The sequence below is a fragment of the Lithobates pipiens genome, unplaced genomic scaffold (assembly GCF_037356315.1).
Source record: "Lithobates pipiens isolate NorthernLeopardFrog02 unplaced genomic scaffold, aLitPip1_a1.2 Scaffold_25, whole genome shotgun sequence".
Taxonomy (NCBI): Eukaryota; Metazoa; Chordata; class Amphibia; order Anura; family Ranidae; genus Lithobates; species Lithobates pipiens.
The window spans coordinates 90,433,486-90,447,518 of record NW_027507787.1 but is presented as its reverse complement, the minus strand read 5'-3'; the positions used below and the strand labels follow the sequence as shown (position 1 = coordinate 90,447,518).

Sequence of the window (14,033 nt, the reverse complement as noted above, 5' to 3'; positions counted from 1 at the left end):
AAAATACCCATACCTCAACTGCAGCTTTAATGTGTAGGTAAACCCCAATGATGAATTGTTCTTATTAAAGCAGACCTTCAGTAATTTTCTCAACTTTCCATCTATTAAATCTTCTGCCCTTGTTGTTTTAAAGTGGAGGGCCACCCTAAAAATAAAAATAGCACGTGTCCCTCCTGGGACACGTGTTTGTGTTCCAGAACACAAAGGGGCCATTCACAAAGTGCCGTGTGACTCGCGCATGCACAGTAGAAAACGGGCAGTGAAGCTGCAAGGTTCCACTGCCTGTTTTCATTAGTGGGGATGGCCGCGCCGGGACACGATACAAGGGACGTATCGGCCTCAGGGGGGTCGACATCGGAGGCGTCGTGGACAGGTAAGTGTCCTTATTAAAAGTCCGCAGCTACAGTGTGTAACTGCTGACTTTAAAAAAAAAAATACATTTTAAGGCTGGAACACCCCTTTAACTTGGGATAGAATTTTTTTTTTCTGCCAGTAAATACCTTATACAGCCCACTTCCTGTTTCTTGTCTGGTAAAAAGCCTAGGCGTATGACATCATGCACAGCTCTCTCTCACTCTGGTGAGAATTTGCCAGGAAGGGAGGGGAGGATGAGTCATAAGAGGTCCAGTGAGAGCTGCAGAGCTGGAGGTGTACCTCTGTGTGTCTGTGTAAATCCAGGAAGTGAACAGGCAGCAGGTTCAGCTGTTCACAGTTAAAATGGTTGCAGCCAGACTTGGTGAAGGGAGAATTCTGCAATATATTTAGCAAGTACAGAATCCCAATATATATATAAAATAATATGCAAAGTGGTTGGAGGGAAGCTTTAGAATGGCAAAGATGTTTTTATTACAAATTATGTGAGCAGACTGCAGTTCCTCTTTATTATACAACTAAAAGCATTTTGTTATATTTGTTGGATAAGTGAAAAAATAATACCCATTGCTTCTTGCCAGATATCTTGCTGGCAACCTCCGATGCTGCAGTTTTGTCAGTTACCATTATGATCCCTTATTTTTGAGGCCCCTGGAACATTTGCTAAATACCTATTGATCCTGGCATAGGAACCATTGGACAGACACTACTTTGTACAGTGAAAATTGTGGCAGCGTTTTGTCATCCTTGCTGATGCTTAGAGGCTGGCACTGGTGATAAAACAGTTAGAGAATGGCCATGCCTAGCTCTGCACACTGCACTTTGGTGATATAAAGGGCTGGAGCTGAGCAAGCGGTCACTGCTGTCAATACAGCATATTGCTCTATCTGTACAAGCTCAGGAGGAATACCGTATTTATCGGCTTTTAACACACACTTTTTCCCCTTAAAATCAGGGGAAAATCGTGGGTGCGTGTTATATGCCGATCCCCCACCAATTGTGAGCTTCTTGGCGGCTTTCGGCTGAGAGCTTACCGGGCACCACCGAGATACACAGGACATATGCTCTGTATCTCGGCGGCGCCATTTTTAAATGGCAAGGCTGCAACGACACTGACAAGGCTGCAGATGGACAGATGGACACTGATAAGGCTGCATTGATGGGCATTTAAATGTAATTTTTTTTTGTTTGTTTTTTTACCTTAAAATTCCCTCCTAAACTTGGGGTGCGTGTTATATGCCAGCGTGTGTTATACTCCGATAAACACGGTAATTTAAAATATGGTTCTGTAGAGGCCTTGGCAGAAACCAGCAGTGAGCTTATTTTAATTTTCTTTCTCCCCACAGGCAGAAGGCTATGAAGAAGGAACACTTTATCAAAAAGCAAATCTCGTGGACTTCCTCAAATCTCCCAATCCTGTAGACTTTCTTGCCAGGATCGGTGAGGTATGCATTTAATAATTGTGAAGTCACATCTAGGTAGTATGCATATGGGTGTGTCCAATTGTTTGAATGCAATTTAATATTAATGTTAAGGGGGCAGGTATGATGGCTGTGCTGTTCCACTGGGCTAAATGGACAAAGAGAGCTCCAAGGGAATACTGGGAATACACATAGAGAGACAGGAATTGAGCAAATGCTTTCACTTTTGCTGCTCCAGTAAGGATGTTGAAGGGCTTTAAGTTGAGACTTAGCATTTTATGTCACAGTAGATGGTGTCGGCCACTCTAAGGCTCGATTCACATCTATGCATGTTGCTTTTGAGCGTTTTTGGACACGCGGTTTTACCGCGATTTAAAAAAAAATGCAAATCGCGGTAAAAACGCGGTACTTGCGTTTTTGATGCAGGTCCATTGACTTCTATTACATGCAAAATGCTGCATTTTTCATGAAAAAAAGTCCCTGACCCTTTCCAAAAACGCAGAGGCACAAAAATGCATTGATGTGAACATGTTCCATAGGAACCCATGTTAAAAAATTTCCCTGCATTTCTGCAAATGCATCAAAAAACACATTAGTGTGAACCAAGCCTAAAGATTGTAAAACCAACTAGCAGGAGTGAATGGTGAGATATAGCAGGGATCAAGCCAAGTTTTCTTGGACATACGAGATACTGCATGTGAATTGTAAGTAGCTAGATGGCATAAACATACTGTATGTATAACAGTAAAAATGAGAGTCAATCTGGGCCCCAACTGCTTTTATACAGGTGGGCTCTTTACATTCCTTGACCGTTCGCTCATGGGGGCTGCAGACCATATATGCTAGCTAAGACCCTTACTCCTTGCTAGCTAAGACTTACCCATACGCCATAGACTTAAAGTGGAGTTAAAAAATTAATGTGCATGAAAAAAAAAAACGAAAAAAACATTTGGAGAAATTATTTTATTTTTTATCTCACCTCTTTAATGCTTGTTGCTAGGGGGTCCCTCGTAATCTGCCTCCTTCGGCACCTGGGCTTCTGATGTCACTTCCCTCAGCGCAGGAAGGGAGATTACCTCTCCCCTGTCCCTCTAGGCAATCATCGGGGACACGGGACAGGTCCCAGATGATCGCGTGGCCAGTCGCGGTGCGTGGCTCGTGCATGCGCAGTGAAGCGGCAGCCGGGTGCCTACAGTTAAAATGCCAGCGCCGCTGAGCGAAGGAGGAGACAAGCGGGGCTTCGATTCCCCTGCATCGCTGGACCCTGGGACAGGTAAGTGTCCAATAATTAAAAGTCAGCAGCTGCAGTATTTGTAGCTGCTGACTTTTATTTTTTTTTTTTTTTTTTAGTGGGAACTCCACTTTAAGCTGTTGATAAGATTCCCAGGTGGACAGTGGTTCTAATGTGTGATCTTGCTCCAAGGACATACCTGCATCAATTACATTGTGAGCCTCTCAGGGGCCACCACTATGTGAGAGATGGCCTTTCTTTATTGTGTGTAGTAACTTTGTTATGTTGTAGGATCTTGTGTCTGTGAGAATTTTAGACCTTTGTCCTTAGGAGCCTTGTATTACTACTAATACAACTTCAAATATAGCAGATGAAAATGTAATTCCAGCTCAGGAGATAGGAGCTTGATGCCTTCCTAAATGCAAAAAATATATAACTGCGATTACCTTCCAGAGATCCAGAAGGATTTTTTTTTCTGTTTGCTTTTTTTCCCCCGCTGGAGCAGATTGGACCATGCTTGTATAGTTGTTTTTGCCTTCCTCTGAATAAGCTGTGGGTATAGAGTTCTGTATTTTTGAGGTTTTCTTTCTTTTTTTTTTTTTTTTGCCTACTGGTTGAACTAGATAACTAGATGGTATTGCATCTTTTTTGTCAACCTAAATATGTAACGCTTTATGCAAAATACAGCTGAAACCTAAGAAGAACCGAAAAAACTTTAATGGAACTTAGCTAGAAAAGTGTGTTGTGGGTGTTTGTAAATGAGTGCTTGGAGCTGGATGATCCTGGAGAAAGCCCTGTATGTGGTGTTCATATAGGAGAGCCTTCTTGCTGAGGAACCCATACTGATCCCTCTCGAAAAAGGCCTGAGGTGGTTTGTGGCTGGTCACTTGTACGATCTGGCCAAGCTTGGCCTAAACTGACAATTTGAAATTATCTTCTGAACTCGCCATGCTCAGTTTAAACCTGAGCTCCAGGCAAAACGTTTTTGTTCCCATGCAGTGGGACTGAGCCTGCACTGCATGGGTTAAATGCTCGTTTTTTTCCCTTTGTTCCAGACAGGTAAAGAACAAAGGTGTCCAATACACAGCCAATAATGGTAAAATGACAATCCTAAGACTCGTGTACTGCTCGTTTTTGTGTAGGGGTCCAGAGAGCCGACATATACTCAACTAATTCTCTGATACTCCAAGTGCAAGACCAGTCCCTTCGGCTCCTGCTCCCCTCACAAGCCGTTTTTGTGTGGTGGACTGTTCCGGATGTCATCATGCTCATAGACTGGCTGTGGATGTGAAGACGGCTGGAAAAGTACACTGCTGGATGTGGGGGGAGAACTGTTTTCCAGGGGATTGAAGGATCAGGGGAGTATAGGCTCTGTGTTTAACCCCTAGAGAAATGAGCACTGCATGGGGAAAACATTTTTTTGCCTGAAGTTTGACTTGAGAATGAGAATGAGAATCTGTTGTACTGGGCATGATTGTCAAAGTTTGGACAAACATGCAAACAATAATCATGTGAATGAGAACCAACTGTTGTAGTCCTTTTTCTGCTTCAGATCGTAATAGATGACAAAGATCTTGAGAATCATGCATTAACCACCGCTGATATCAAAGAATGCTGTAAAGATATCAAAGTCCTTGGGCGCAAGGAGCTCAGGTATTATTTGGCCTGATTTACTTCTCTTGCCTTTTTTGTCCCTTTGCTTGAATCTACTTCTGAACTATACCCTTTGTTCATGCAGGTCACTCCTGAGTTGGAGGTCTAAGTTGCGTAGACATCTTGCCAAGAAGCTAAAAGAACAATCTAAAGATTCTATGGAGGAGGTGAAGTGAGTACTTGACTTCTGTCAATTTAATATTTGCGTTGCTTTTATCCACATTAAGTAAAAACGTATTCTCGCTTCTCAGTTATTCTTCTTACATGGTGGGCAAGAAGTTGGAGAGTGTGATGACACCTCCCCACCTAGTCCAATCTGAGAACTCTTTGCATTCATTGAGAAAATCAGAATGGTGACCTCCTGATCTCAAAATGCAGCAGGAAAGCTGCTCAGCAATGGGACCCAGACGCTAGTGGAGATCACTGGAGTAATCATGTTTCTTTCGCGTACATCACGGGATACAGAGACTCAGTAATTACTGGTGGGTTATAGGGTATCACTAGGTGATTGGACACTGGCACACCCTAGACAGGAAGTTCAATCCCCCATATAACCCCTCCCCTTACTGGAGGTACCTCAGTTTTTTCGCCAGTGTCTTAGATGTTGGTCATAAGTAAAGATGTGCTGTGCTGAGCTCCGCTGGAATATCCTTACTGGGGCCAGCTATGCAACCGGGTCCATTCAAAGTGTCTTTTCCAGACCAAATTGGATGTTACCCGGGCCTTGTGTCCGAAGGAACAAGGTTTTACCTGTAACTCTTCTCTTTTTAGAGAGCTGAACCCTGGGATCCAGTATTTGTTTTTTTCAGCCATGTTCCTGGCAGGGTGCTTTATGGGCCCAGAACTGCGGATCCACCTATTCAAGGGGACCCCAGTCTCTGAAGGTTTTTTTCCTAACGAAGCCCACCGTGAGAGGTGAAGATTGGGTCTGTTATTCAGACCCTGCAGCTGGATAAGATAAGGGAGACTCCTCAAGAATTTTACTACTAATTCTAATAGGTTTTCTCCTTTTAAGTAAATGTATGCAATGCCTATAGTCGCCACCGGGGGCTGCCAAGAGCACATACCTTTTCATGCCTGATCTGTCTGCTTGGTGTCCACGATCTGTGCTCCTCCAGCCATGCTCCAGGAAGGATGAAGGTAAGGGTTTTTTTCCTTCTGGGATTCTCCCTCCACGGATTAGGGGGCTGAGACAGACCTGGGCAGAGAGCGGTAATATACCCCACCACCCGCCGCCGTTCGCTGCCGCCATTAAAGCGTCTTCACATTCGCTCTTCCCTCTCCTCTGTCCCAGCCTCCCCTCCATGCTTGCCAGCAGGGTTAGAGCCTCTGCTTGTGCGGGAAACGCTCGTTTTTAAAAAACGAGCGGGGGGCGGAAGTGGTCGGAGGGGGGGGGGGGGGCGGAGCACTAGGCTACACAGGCTTTAAAGTGCACTCTTTTTTAGATGCACACAGCCTATGGAGGGACACAGAGCTGACAGGCGCATGTGAGTGTGGGAGACACAGGCATTCCCAGGCAGAATTTACTCAGGCACTAGACTGAGTCTAAAGTAGCAGCAGCAGTTGCTGAACTACAGGGCTCAGCAGTCGGTTCATTTTTGTGTGGTACCTCTACCTTTTGTTGCTTTGCACTATGGGCAAAAGAGGTACAAGTATGGGCAAAAGACCCAGAAGAATAGGGGCTCTAAGGGGTCCCCTTCAGGCTCTGAGGACCCCCCCCTCTGCAGCACCTTCCCCCCCCCTGCAGGACCCGGGGACCTCTTTTCTTTGGGTCGTTGGGGTCAGGGGCTGCAGCTGCTTCTGGCACTTCAGCTCCTGTGTACATTACATGGGAGGTTTTTTCCTCAACCATAAATGGTTTAGAGGAAAAATTAGTGGCCTTAATTGCATCTTCAGTCAGTGGAAGAAAACGCACTAGGTCCCCTCTGTCACCCAGGACCCTCAGAGTGAGGAACTCTGGGATAAAGGAGAGGAATCCCCCTTAGAGGATCGGGAGGAAACTGATGATTCCACTTCTGAGGAATCTAGTGGAGAAGGGCCCTCTTCAGCTTCTCAGGATGAGAAAATGTTGGTGCAAATTCTTGCTGGATTGCTCCGTTCCACGTTTAACTGACTCAGGTATGGGTAACTTAAAGAACCCACTTCTTCTCTGGGTTCACTGAAACCTCTTCAAACTGCACATGCTTTTCCTCTTTATGGTTTGCTTTATCCTATGGAGGAAAAATTTACTAAGATATGGGGTATACCGGCAGTTGACGCCGCCATTTCCACCGTAAACAAAAGCCTGACTTGTCCTGTTGACAACGCTCAGAAGCTTAGGGATCCAACTGATAAGAAAATGGAATTCCTGTTAAAAAATATTTTCTCCTTGGCAGGTTCAGTAGCACAACCTGCAGTGGCAGCAATTGGAGTTTGTCAATATTTTGAGAGACGATGTTAAACAGGTGCTTAAAGCCTTACCCAAATAGCAAGCCCGGGGGTTAGCTAACCTTCCAGCGGCTCTGTGTTTTGCTGTTGATGCTATCAGAGATTCTATCCTTCAGACCTCTCGCCTTACGCTTGGATTGGTACACATGCGTAGAATCTTGTGGCTGAAAAATTGGTCAGCCGAATCACCATGTAAGAAACTCCTGGCGGGATTTCCCTTTCGTGGTGCAAAACTGTTTAGAGAGGACTTGGACAATTGTATCCAAAGGATCTCTAGTGGGAAAAGCACCCTTTTACCAGTCAAGAAAAGGAGTAAACGTCCCTCCTTTAAATGGGTGCTTTCTCCAGTGCCAGGGGCATTAGCCTCCAGGCAGTCACGACGGCCTCCTCTGTCAAGCTCTAAGGTTAAAACTCAGAGTCAACCCCAGGGACAAAAGAAGTCCTGGGGGAGAAGGTCTTCAAGACAAACTCGAGTGGAGGGAAGACTGCTAAAGTTCTCAGGGCTCTAGCAGGAGGAATTTTGGGACAAATGGGTGGTCTTCACAATAACTAGGTTACAAACTAGAATTCAGAGAATTCGCTTCTCCTCGTTTCCTCAGATCAAATGTACCCAGAGAAAAACAAAAGTCTCTCCTTCTAGCGTTGGAGTGACTATTGTCGCAAAAAGTTATCATGGTAGTTCCCATGCAAGAGCAGGGAATGGGGTTTTATTCAAACCTTTTCACGGTACAGAAGCCAAACGAAGATGTCAGACCCATTCTAGATCTCAAAGATCTAAACCGATTTCTAGAGATACAGTCCTTTCACATGGAATCGATCCGATCGGTAGTCTCCATCCTACAAGGAGGAGAACTTCTGGCGTCAATAGACATCAAGGATGCTTACCTGCATGTACCTATTTTCCCTGCTCATCAAAAGTTCCTGCGTTTTGAAGTAGAAAAACGCCACTTTCAGTTCGTAGCACTTTCAGTTCGTAGCTAGCAACTGCACCTCAGATTAAGGGCCCAAGGTATAACGATAATAGCATATCTAGACGACTTGCCCTTGATAGACCGGTCAGTAGCCTGCCTGGACCAAAATTTGGTCACCACAATCAACTACCTGGAACGCCTAGGTTGGGTCCTCAACTTAGAGAAGTCTTCTTTAAAACCAGTAAGAAGACTAGAGTATTTAGGTTTGGTCATAGATACAGCCCAGCAGAGGGTATTCCTACCCCAAGCAAAGATCAGTGCTATAAAAGAACTGATTCAGGTAGTCAGGGCAAAGAATGGTCCTTCTATTTTTCTTTGTATGAGGTTGTTGGGGAAGATGGTGGCTTCATTCGAAGCCGTTCCCTACGCTCAGTCTCATTCAAGGCTACTGCAAAACAGTATCCTATCGGCCTGGAACAAGAAGGTTCAGGCGTTAGATTTTCCGATGCATCTGTCCCCTACAACGCGTCGGAGCCTCTGCTGGTGGTTGATACCCGAAAAACTGCGGAAAGGAAAATCCTTTTCACCAGTTACCTGGACAGTGGTAACAACAGATGCCAGTCTTTCGGGTTGGGGGGCAGTCCTGGATCAGTCAAGGGAGATGGTCCAGGACTGAGAGGGCCTCACCCATCATCAACATTCTGGAGATCCGTGCAGTGTATCTAGCCCTAAAAGCCTGGACACTCAGGTTGCAGGGTTGCCCTGTCAGGATCCAGTCTGACAATGCCACAGCAGTGGCTTATATCAATCACCAAGGGGGCACCAAGAGTCGTGCAGCTCAGAAAGAAGTAAACCAGATCTTAATCTGGGCAGAAAGACATGTGCCATGCATAACGGCAGTCTTCATTCCAGGGGTAGAGAACTGGCAGGCAGACTACTTGAACCACCAACAGTTAGTGCCAGGGGAATGGTCTCTCCACCCCAACGTCTTTTTGCCCATATGCCAGAGATGGGGAGTTCTGGATGTAGATCTCTTTGCGTCCAGGTTCGACAACTTTGTGTCAAGAATGAGGGATCCTCTTGCATGTGGGACAGATGCGTTGGTTACTCCATGGCATCAGTTCTCTCTGATTTATGCGTTCCCTCCTATTCTGCTACTGCCAAGACTGCTTTGCAGGATCAGGCAGGAAAAGAAGTCGGTGCTTCTGGTGGCCCCAGCATGGCCCAGAAGAGCTTGGTATGCAAAAATAGTGAAGATGGCGGTAGGCCCTCCTGGGACCCTACCGTCCCGTCCCGTCCAGACCTGCTATCCCAGGGACCGGTATTCCATCCTACCTTACAAACGCTAATTCTAACGGTTTGGATATTGAAACCCACATTCTGAAGAATCGTGGGCTTTTGGGCACTGTGATATCTACCTTTATTAATGCAAGAAAGCCAGCTTCCAGAATGATTTATCATAAAGTCTGGAAAGCATATGTCTCCTGGTGTGAATCCAGGGGTTGGCACCCCAGAAAATATGTCATAGGCAGAATCCTCGAATTTCTGCAAAATGGGTTGGAGATGAAACTGGCCTTGAGTACCATCAAGGGCCAAGTCTCGGCCTTATCGGTTTTGTTTCAATGTCCACTTGCTTCACATTCTTTGGTCCGAAGCTTTATATAAGGGGTAACACGCCTTAATCCTCCAGTTAGGGCGCCTCTGAACCCCTGGGATTTGAATTTGATTCTGTTAGCTTTACAGAAGCAGCCTTTTGAACCGATACATCAGATTCCCTTAGTTCCATTGACAAGGAAATTCATTTTTCTGGTGGCCATTTCTTCTGCCAGAACTGTGTCAGAATTGGCGGCCCTCTCTTGTAAAGAACCATATCTGATAATGCACAAGGATAGAGTGGTGTTGCGTCCTCATCCTAGTTTTCTACCGAAGGTGGTCTCAGGTTTTCATCTAAACCAAGTCATTGTTCTGCCTTCCTTTTTTCCAAATCCCTGTTCTGCAGAAGAGAAGTCACTACATTCTTTGGATGTAGTGAGAGCAATCAAAGCCTATCTGGAAGCAACGGCTCAGGTTCGCAAAACTGATGTTTTGTTCGTATTGCCAGAGGGTCCTAAGAGAGGACAGGCAGCATCAAAATCTACCATTGTTAAATGGATTTGTCAAGTAATTGTTCAAGCTTATGGTTTCAAGCAAAAGATTCCGCCTTTTCAGATCAAGGCGCACTCCACTAGGGCTATTAGTGCTTCGTGGGCGGTGCATCACCAGGCATCCATGGCTCAAATCTGCAAGGCAGCAATCTGGTCATCAATCCATACATTCACCAAATTTTATCAGGTGGATGTGAAAAGGCATGAGGACTTCACCTTTGGGCGTAGTGTGCTGCAGGCAACGGTACAGGGTCCTCAGGTCTGAGTACATCCTATGTTGTGTGGTTCCCCTCCCCTCCAGATAGCCTTGCTCTGGGACATCCCACCAGTAATTACTGAGTCTCTGTGTCCCGTGATATACGAGAAAGAAAATAGGATTTTACAGCTTACCTGTAAAATTATTTTCTTTTGAGGTACATCACGGGACACAAAGGTCCCTCCCCTCTTCTAATACACTTATATTGCTTTGCTACAAAACTGAGGTACCTCCAGTAGGGGGAGGGGTTATAAGGGGGATTGAACTTCCTTTCTGAGTGTGCCAGTGTCCAATCACCTAGTGATACCCTATAACCCACCAGTAATTACTGAGTCTCTGTGTCCCATGATGTACCGCAAAGAAAAGGATTTTACAGATAAGCTGGTATAAAAATCCTATTTTTTCTACAGTGATTTCCAGCTTTTAGAGCGATCCCACATATATACAAGGGTCCAAGCTGGATCTATGCAACTATGGAAAATAATATTCATACCTGGAATCCTTTAAAGAAAAATAATTTAGCCTGGAGTTGGGCTTTAATTTGATTGTAGGGCAATGCAGACAGGTCTCCTTTCAGATAATAAATAAAGCCGATTGTCTAACCATGCTTCTTGTTTTCAGTCTCAGTTCTGGTGAAGAGGAAGAAGGCGGCTTAGAAGCTGAGGACAAAGAAGAGGACAAAGAAGAGGAGGATGAGAATCAGCAGCTGGACAGGAAGTTAGCTGAACTAAAAGCTGAAGAGCTGGCAACACTCAAAAGGTTAAAAGAAAGCTTAATTGTTTGACTGGGGAACAATGCTTAAAAAATAATTTTAGGCCTGAAGATGACATAAACCTCCCAAAATATTATATATTTTCTGAAAGCAGAAAGCCTAGAGAAAAAAATTGTGGTTGTTCCAATTTTTTATATAACATGATATTACCGCAAAGGCCTAGGGAACTTTTACTAAGCACATGTGTATTGCAATCGGCGTCTTCATGCGTAGGCGCCCCTGATGTGTAGTAAGAGACGTATCTGGGTGGTGCACCTCAAACGTTTTTTGGGAGGGTGGATTTTATGTGGTTGGGTGAAACTTTTTTTTACATTTTAGGGGATAAGAAGTCCCTTATGTAATGATTTTCTGGTAACAGGTTCTCTTTAATGAGACATCCAGGGTCTAAAAGATCACGGCTGTCTTCCCTGTGCTCCACTAAATGTAATACAATGCAGATCGCACTGCATTACATTCTTTCCTGGCATTGCTGGCCAGGGACACCGAGAGGTGGACCTGGAAGAGATGTCATAGACGTTACTTTCCAGGTCAGCAACAAGGACGGAAGAAGAGCAGATTTGTGCTCGCTCCGCTCCCTCCCCTCTACTTGGTGGCACCCGATATGTCAGTACCAGGCCTTTAGAGGGGCAAGCGGAGCCTGTGATATATAGCGGGGGGCACCATTACCAGGAGTGTGTGGGAGCAGTCGCCCATAGCGCAGCTGCCTGAATGCTTTCATTTGACAGGCAGGAGTTTGCTTGTGTGATTTGAACACAATCCCAGTGGTTATTGCTACCAGGAATGTGTGTTATCCCCCCACCCCTGTCAGGCCCCTATGGCGCATGAACCTTGCAGCAAAATGGTTAATGCTCTGTCTATTCTGGCCATCCTTAGCCTGGGTTTGCTATCTTGTCTTTCATTGATCCGAAACAAGTATTCAGCCATGGACATCAAAGTTCCTATCGTGCATATTTGTTCCACATCAAAACTTGTTAATGAAGCCAGGCAATGGAAGATGGCTCTGGCTGGGCTGGCATCTTTAACTTCCTTGAATTTTCCATCTTTTTAACAACTTCAGCTCTGGAACGATTTACCCGCTTCATGACTAGGCTAATATTTGCAATGTGGCACTGTTATTTTAACTGACAATTGCGCAGCCGTGCGACACTGTACCCAAATAAAACTGATGTCTTTTTTTTCCCCCACAAATGGAGCTTTCTTATGGTGGTATTTGATCACCTCTGTGGATTAAATTTTTTGCGCTATGAACAAAAAAGTCTGTCAATTTTGGAAAAAAAACAATATTTTTTTATTTTTGGCACACATCCAATATTTTTTTTATTTTTTTTAAATCCAGTTTCTTCATCAGGCCAATATGTATTCTGCTACATATTTTTTAGTAAAAAAAAAACCATTAAGGGTATATTGATTGATTTGCACAAATATTATAGTGTCTACAAAATAGGGAATAGGTTTATGGCATTTTTATTATTTTTTTTTTTTACACTAGTAATTTAGTGAGACTGCGACATTGCGGACAGATCGGACACCTAACTGACATTTTTGACACTTTTTTTTGGGAACTAGTGACATTATTACAGTAATCGGTGCTAAAAATATGCACTAAGATTGTACTAATGACACTGGCAGGAAAGGGGTTAACATCAGGGAAGATCAAGGGGTTAACTGTGTTCCCTGGGTGTGTTTACTAACTATATGGGGGATGGGCTGAATGGGATAACAGAGATCCATCTTCCTGCATAACGGAAAGACATGATCTCAATGTCATCCCCTGTCAGAACGGAGATCTGCCTTGTTACTTTTGCAGATCCCTGATCTGTCTTTGCTAGTAGCGATCATGAGCCGCGGGTGGACATAGAGTCTGCCAGACCAGCTGATTGGCTCCCCTGCCGGCCAATCAGTGCCCACAGAAGCTAGTGCACGAATCACTGTACCAGTACGGCGTTTCACGCAGCCGAGCCACCTTGCTGCAGTATAACTGCGGCGGGTGGTCGGCAAGCGGTTGAAAAAACACCTGCTATTTAGAGAAAAACTTGGATGGAGTGAAGAGGGGTTAGAACACTTATCAGGTTTTCACCCTCTCTTTTTGTCATGGTTACCATTATTGGCTTTCTACAGAACTGTAATAGAAGGGAAATCTTCCAAAGGACACTAGTTCTAGTGACAACCAAGGATTTCTTCAATTTGGAGGGATTTCCTTTTCACTTCCTGCTTTGGCTTGGGACAGGAAGTGAAGGGAAATCTCCCCAATATTAACCCTCCCCTTATATTTCACCCTCCTATACCTTATCCAAAATGAAGAAAAAAAAAATAGTTTTGACTTAAATATACCTTTGAATGTCATTTGTTATCACTTTAAAAAGCACTAATGAATACCTGTTGATCCTGCCAAAAATCTTGTGAGTTGTTCAGTGCTTGTGTTCTTTGTTTCTGCTGTAACATTGATCACAGTTATCTTTTTGGACAACATCGCCCTCTACTGTTATTGGGAGGGGAAGATGTTCTAAACTCCTGTCCTGGGGTGACAGTTTTTGCTTTTCCATAGATAGAATACACAAGGTAAGCATTGTCATCCTAGGACAGGAAGTGTGTAACTGGCAGGATTACCAGGTGAAAATAAATGTAAATGTTTTTTTCTTGGGTTTAAAGTGATTGTAAACGATTACCTTGTAAAACAAGGTTAGAAACACTATAAACATTAAAAAAGGGAAAAAGGGTATTTATAATAAGTGACACATTCCCTATGTTCTCAGCTGCATAAGAACTAGGGGGAGGAGAAGCAGCAGCAGCACACTGAGCTTCCCAGTGAATGGCTGGGCAGGAAAGGGGTGTCAGGACAAGTCTGA

General features: G+C 44.5%; 1 protein-coding gene across 2 annotated transcripts in view; it reads left to right on the top strand.

Moving 5' to 3' along the window:
• Window positions 1–14,033, top strand: part of FTSJ3 (FtsJ RNA 2'-O-methyltransferase 3) — a 68,927-nt gene that overhangs the window by 17,515 nt on the left and 37,379 nt on the right. For both annotated transcript variants that reach the window (XM_077454663.1, XM_077454664.1), the window contains exons 9-12: window positions 1,719–1,817; window positions 4,577–4,677; window positions 4,763–4,849; window positions 11,037–11,174. In XM_077454663.1, coding sequence (XP_077310789.1) covers window positions 1,719–1,817; window positions 4,577–4,677; window positions 4,763–4,849; window positions 11,037–11,174 — 425 coding nt within the window. The remainder of the gene's footprint in view (window positions 1–1,718; window positions 1,818–4,576; window positions 4,678–4,762; window positions 4,850–11,036; window positions 11,175–14,033) is intronic.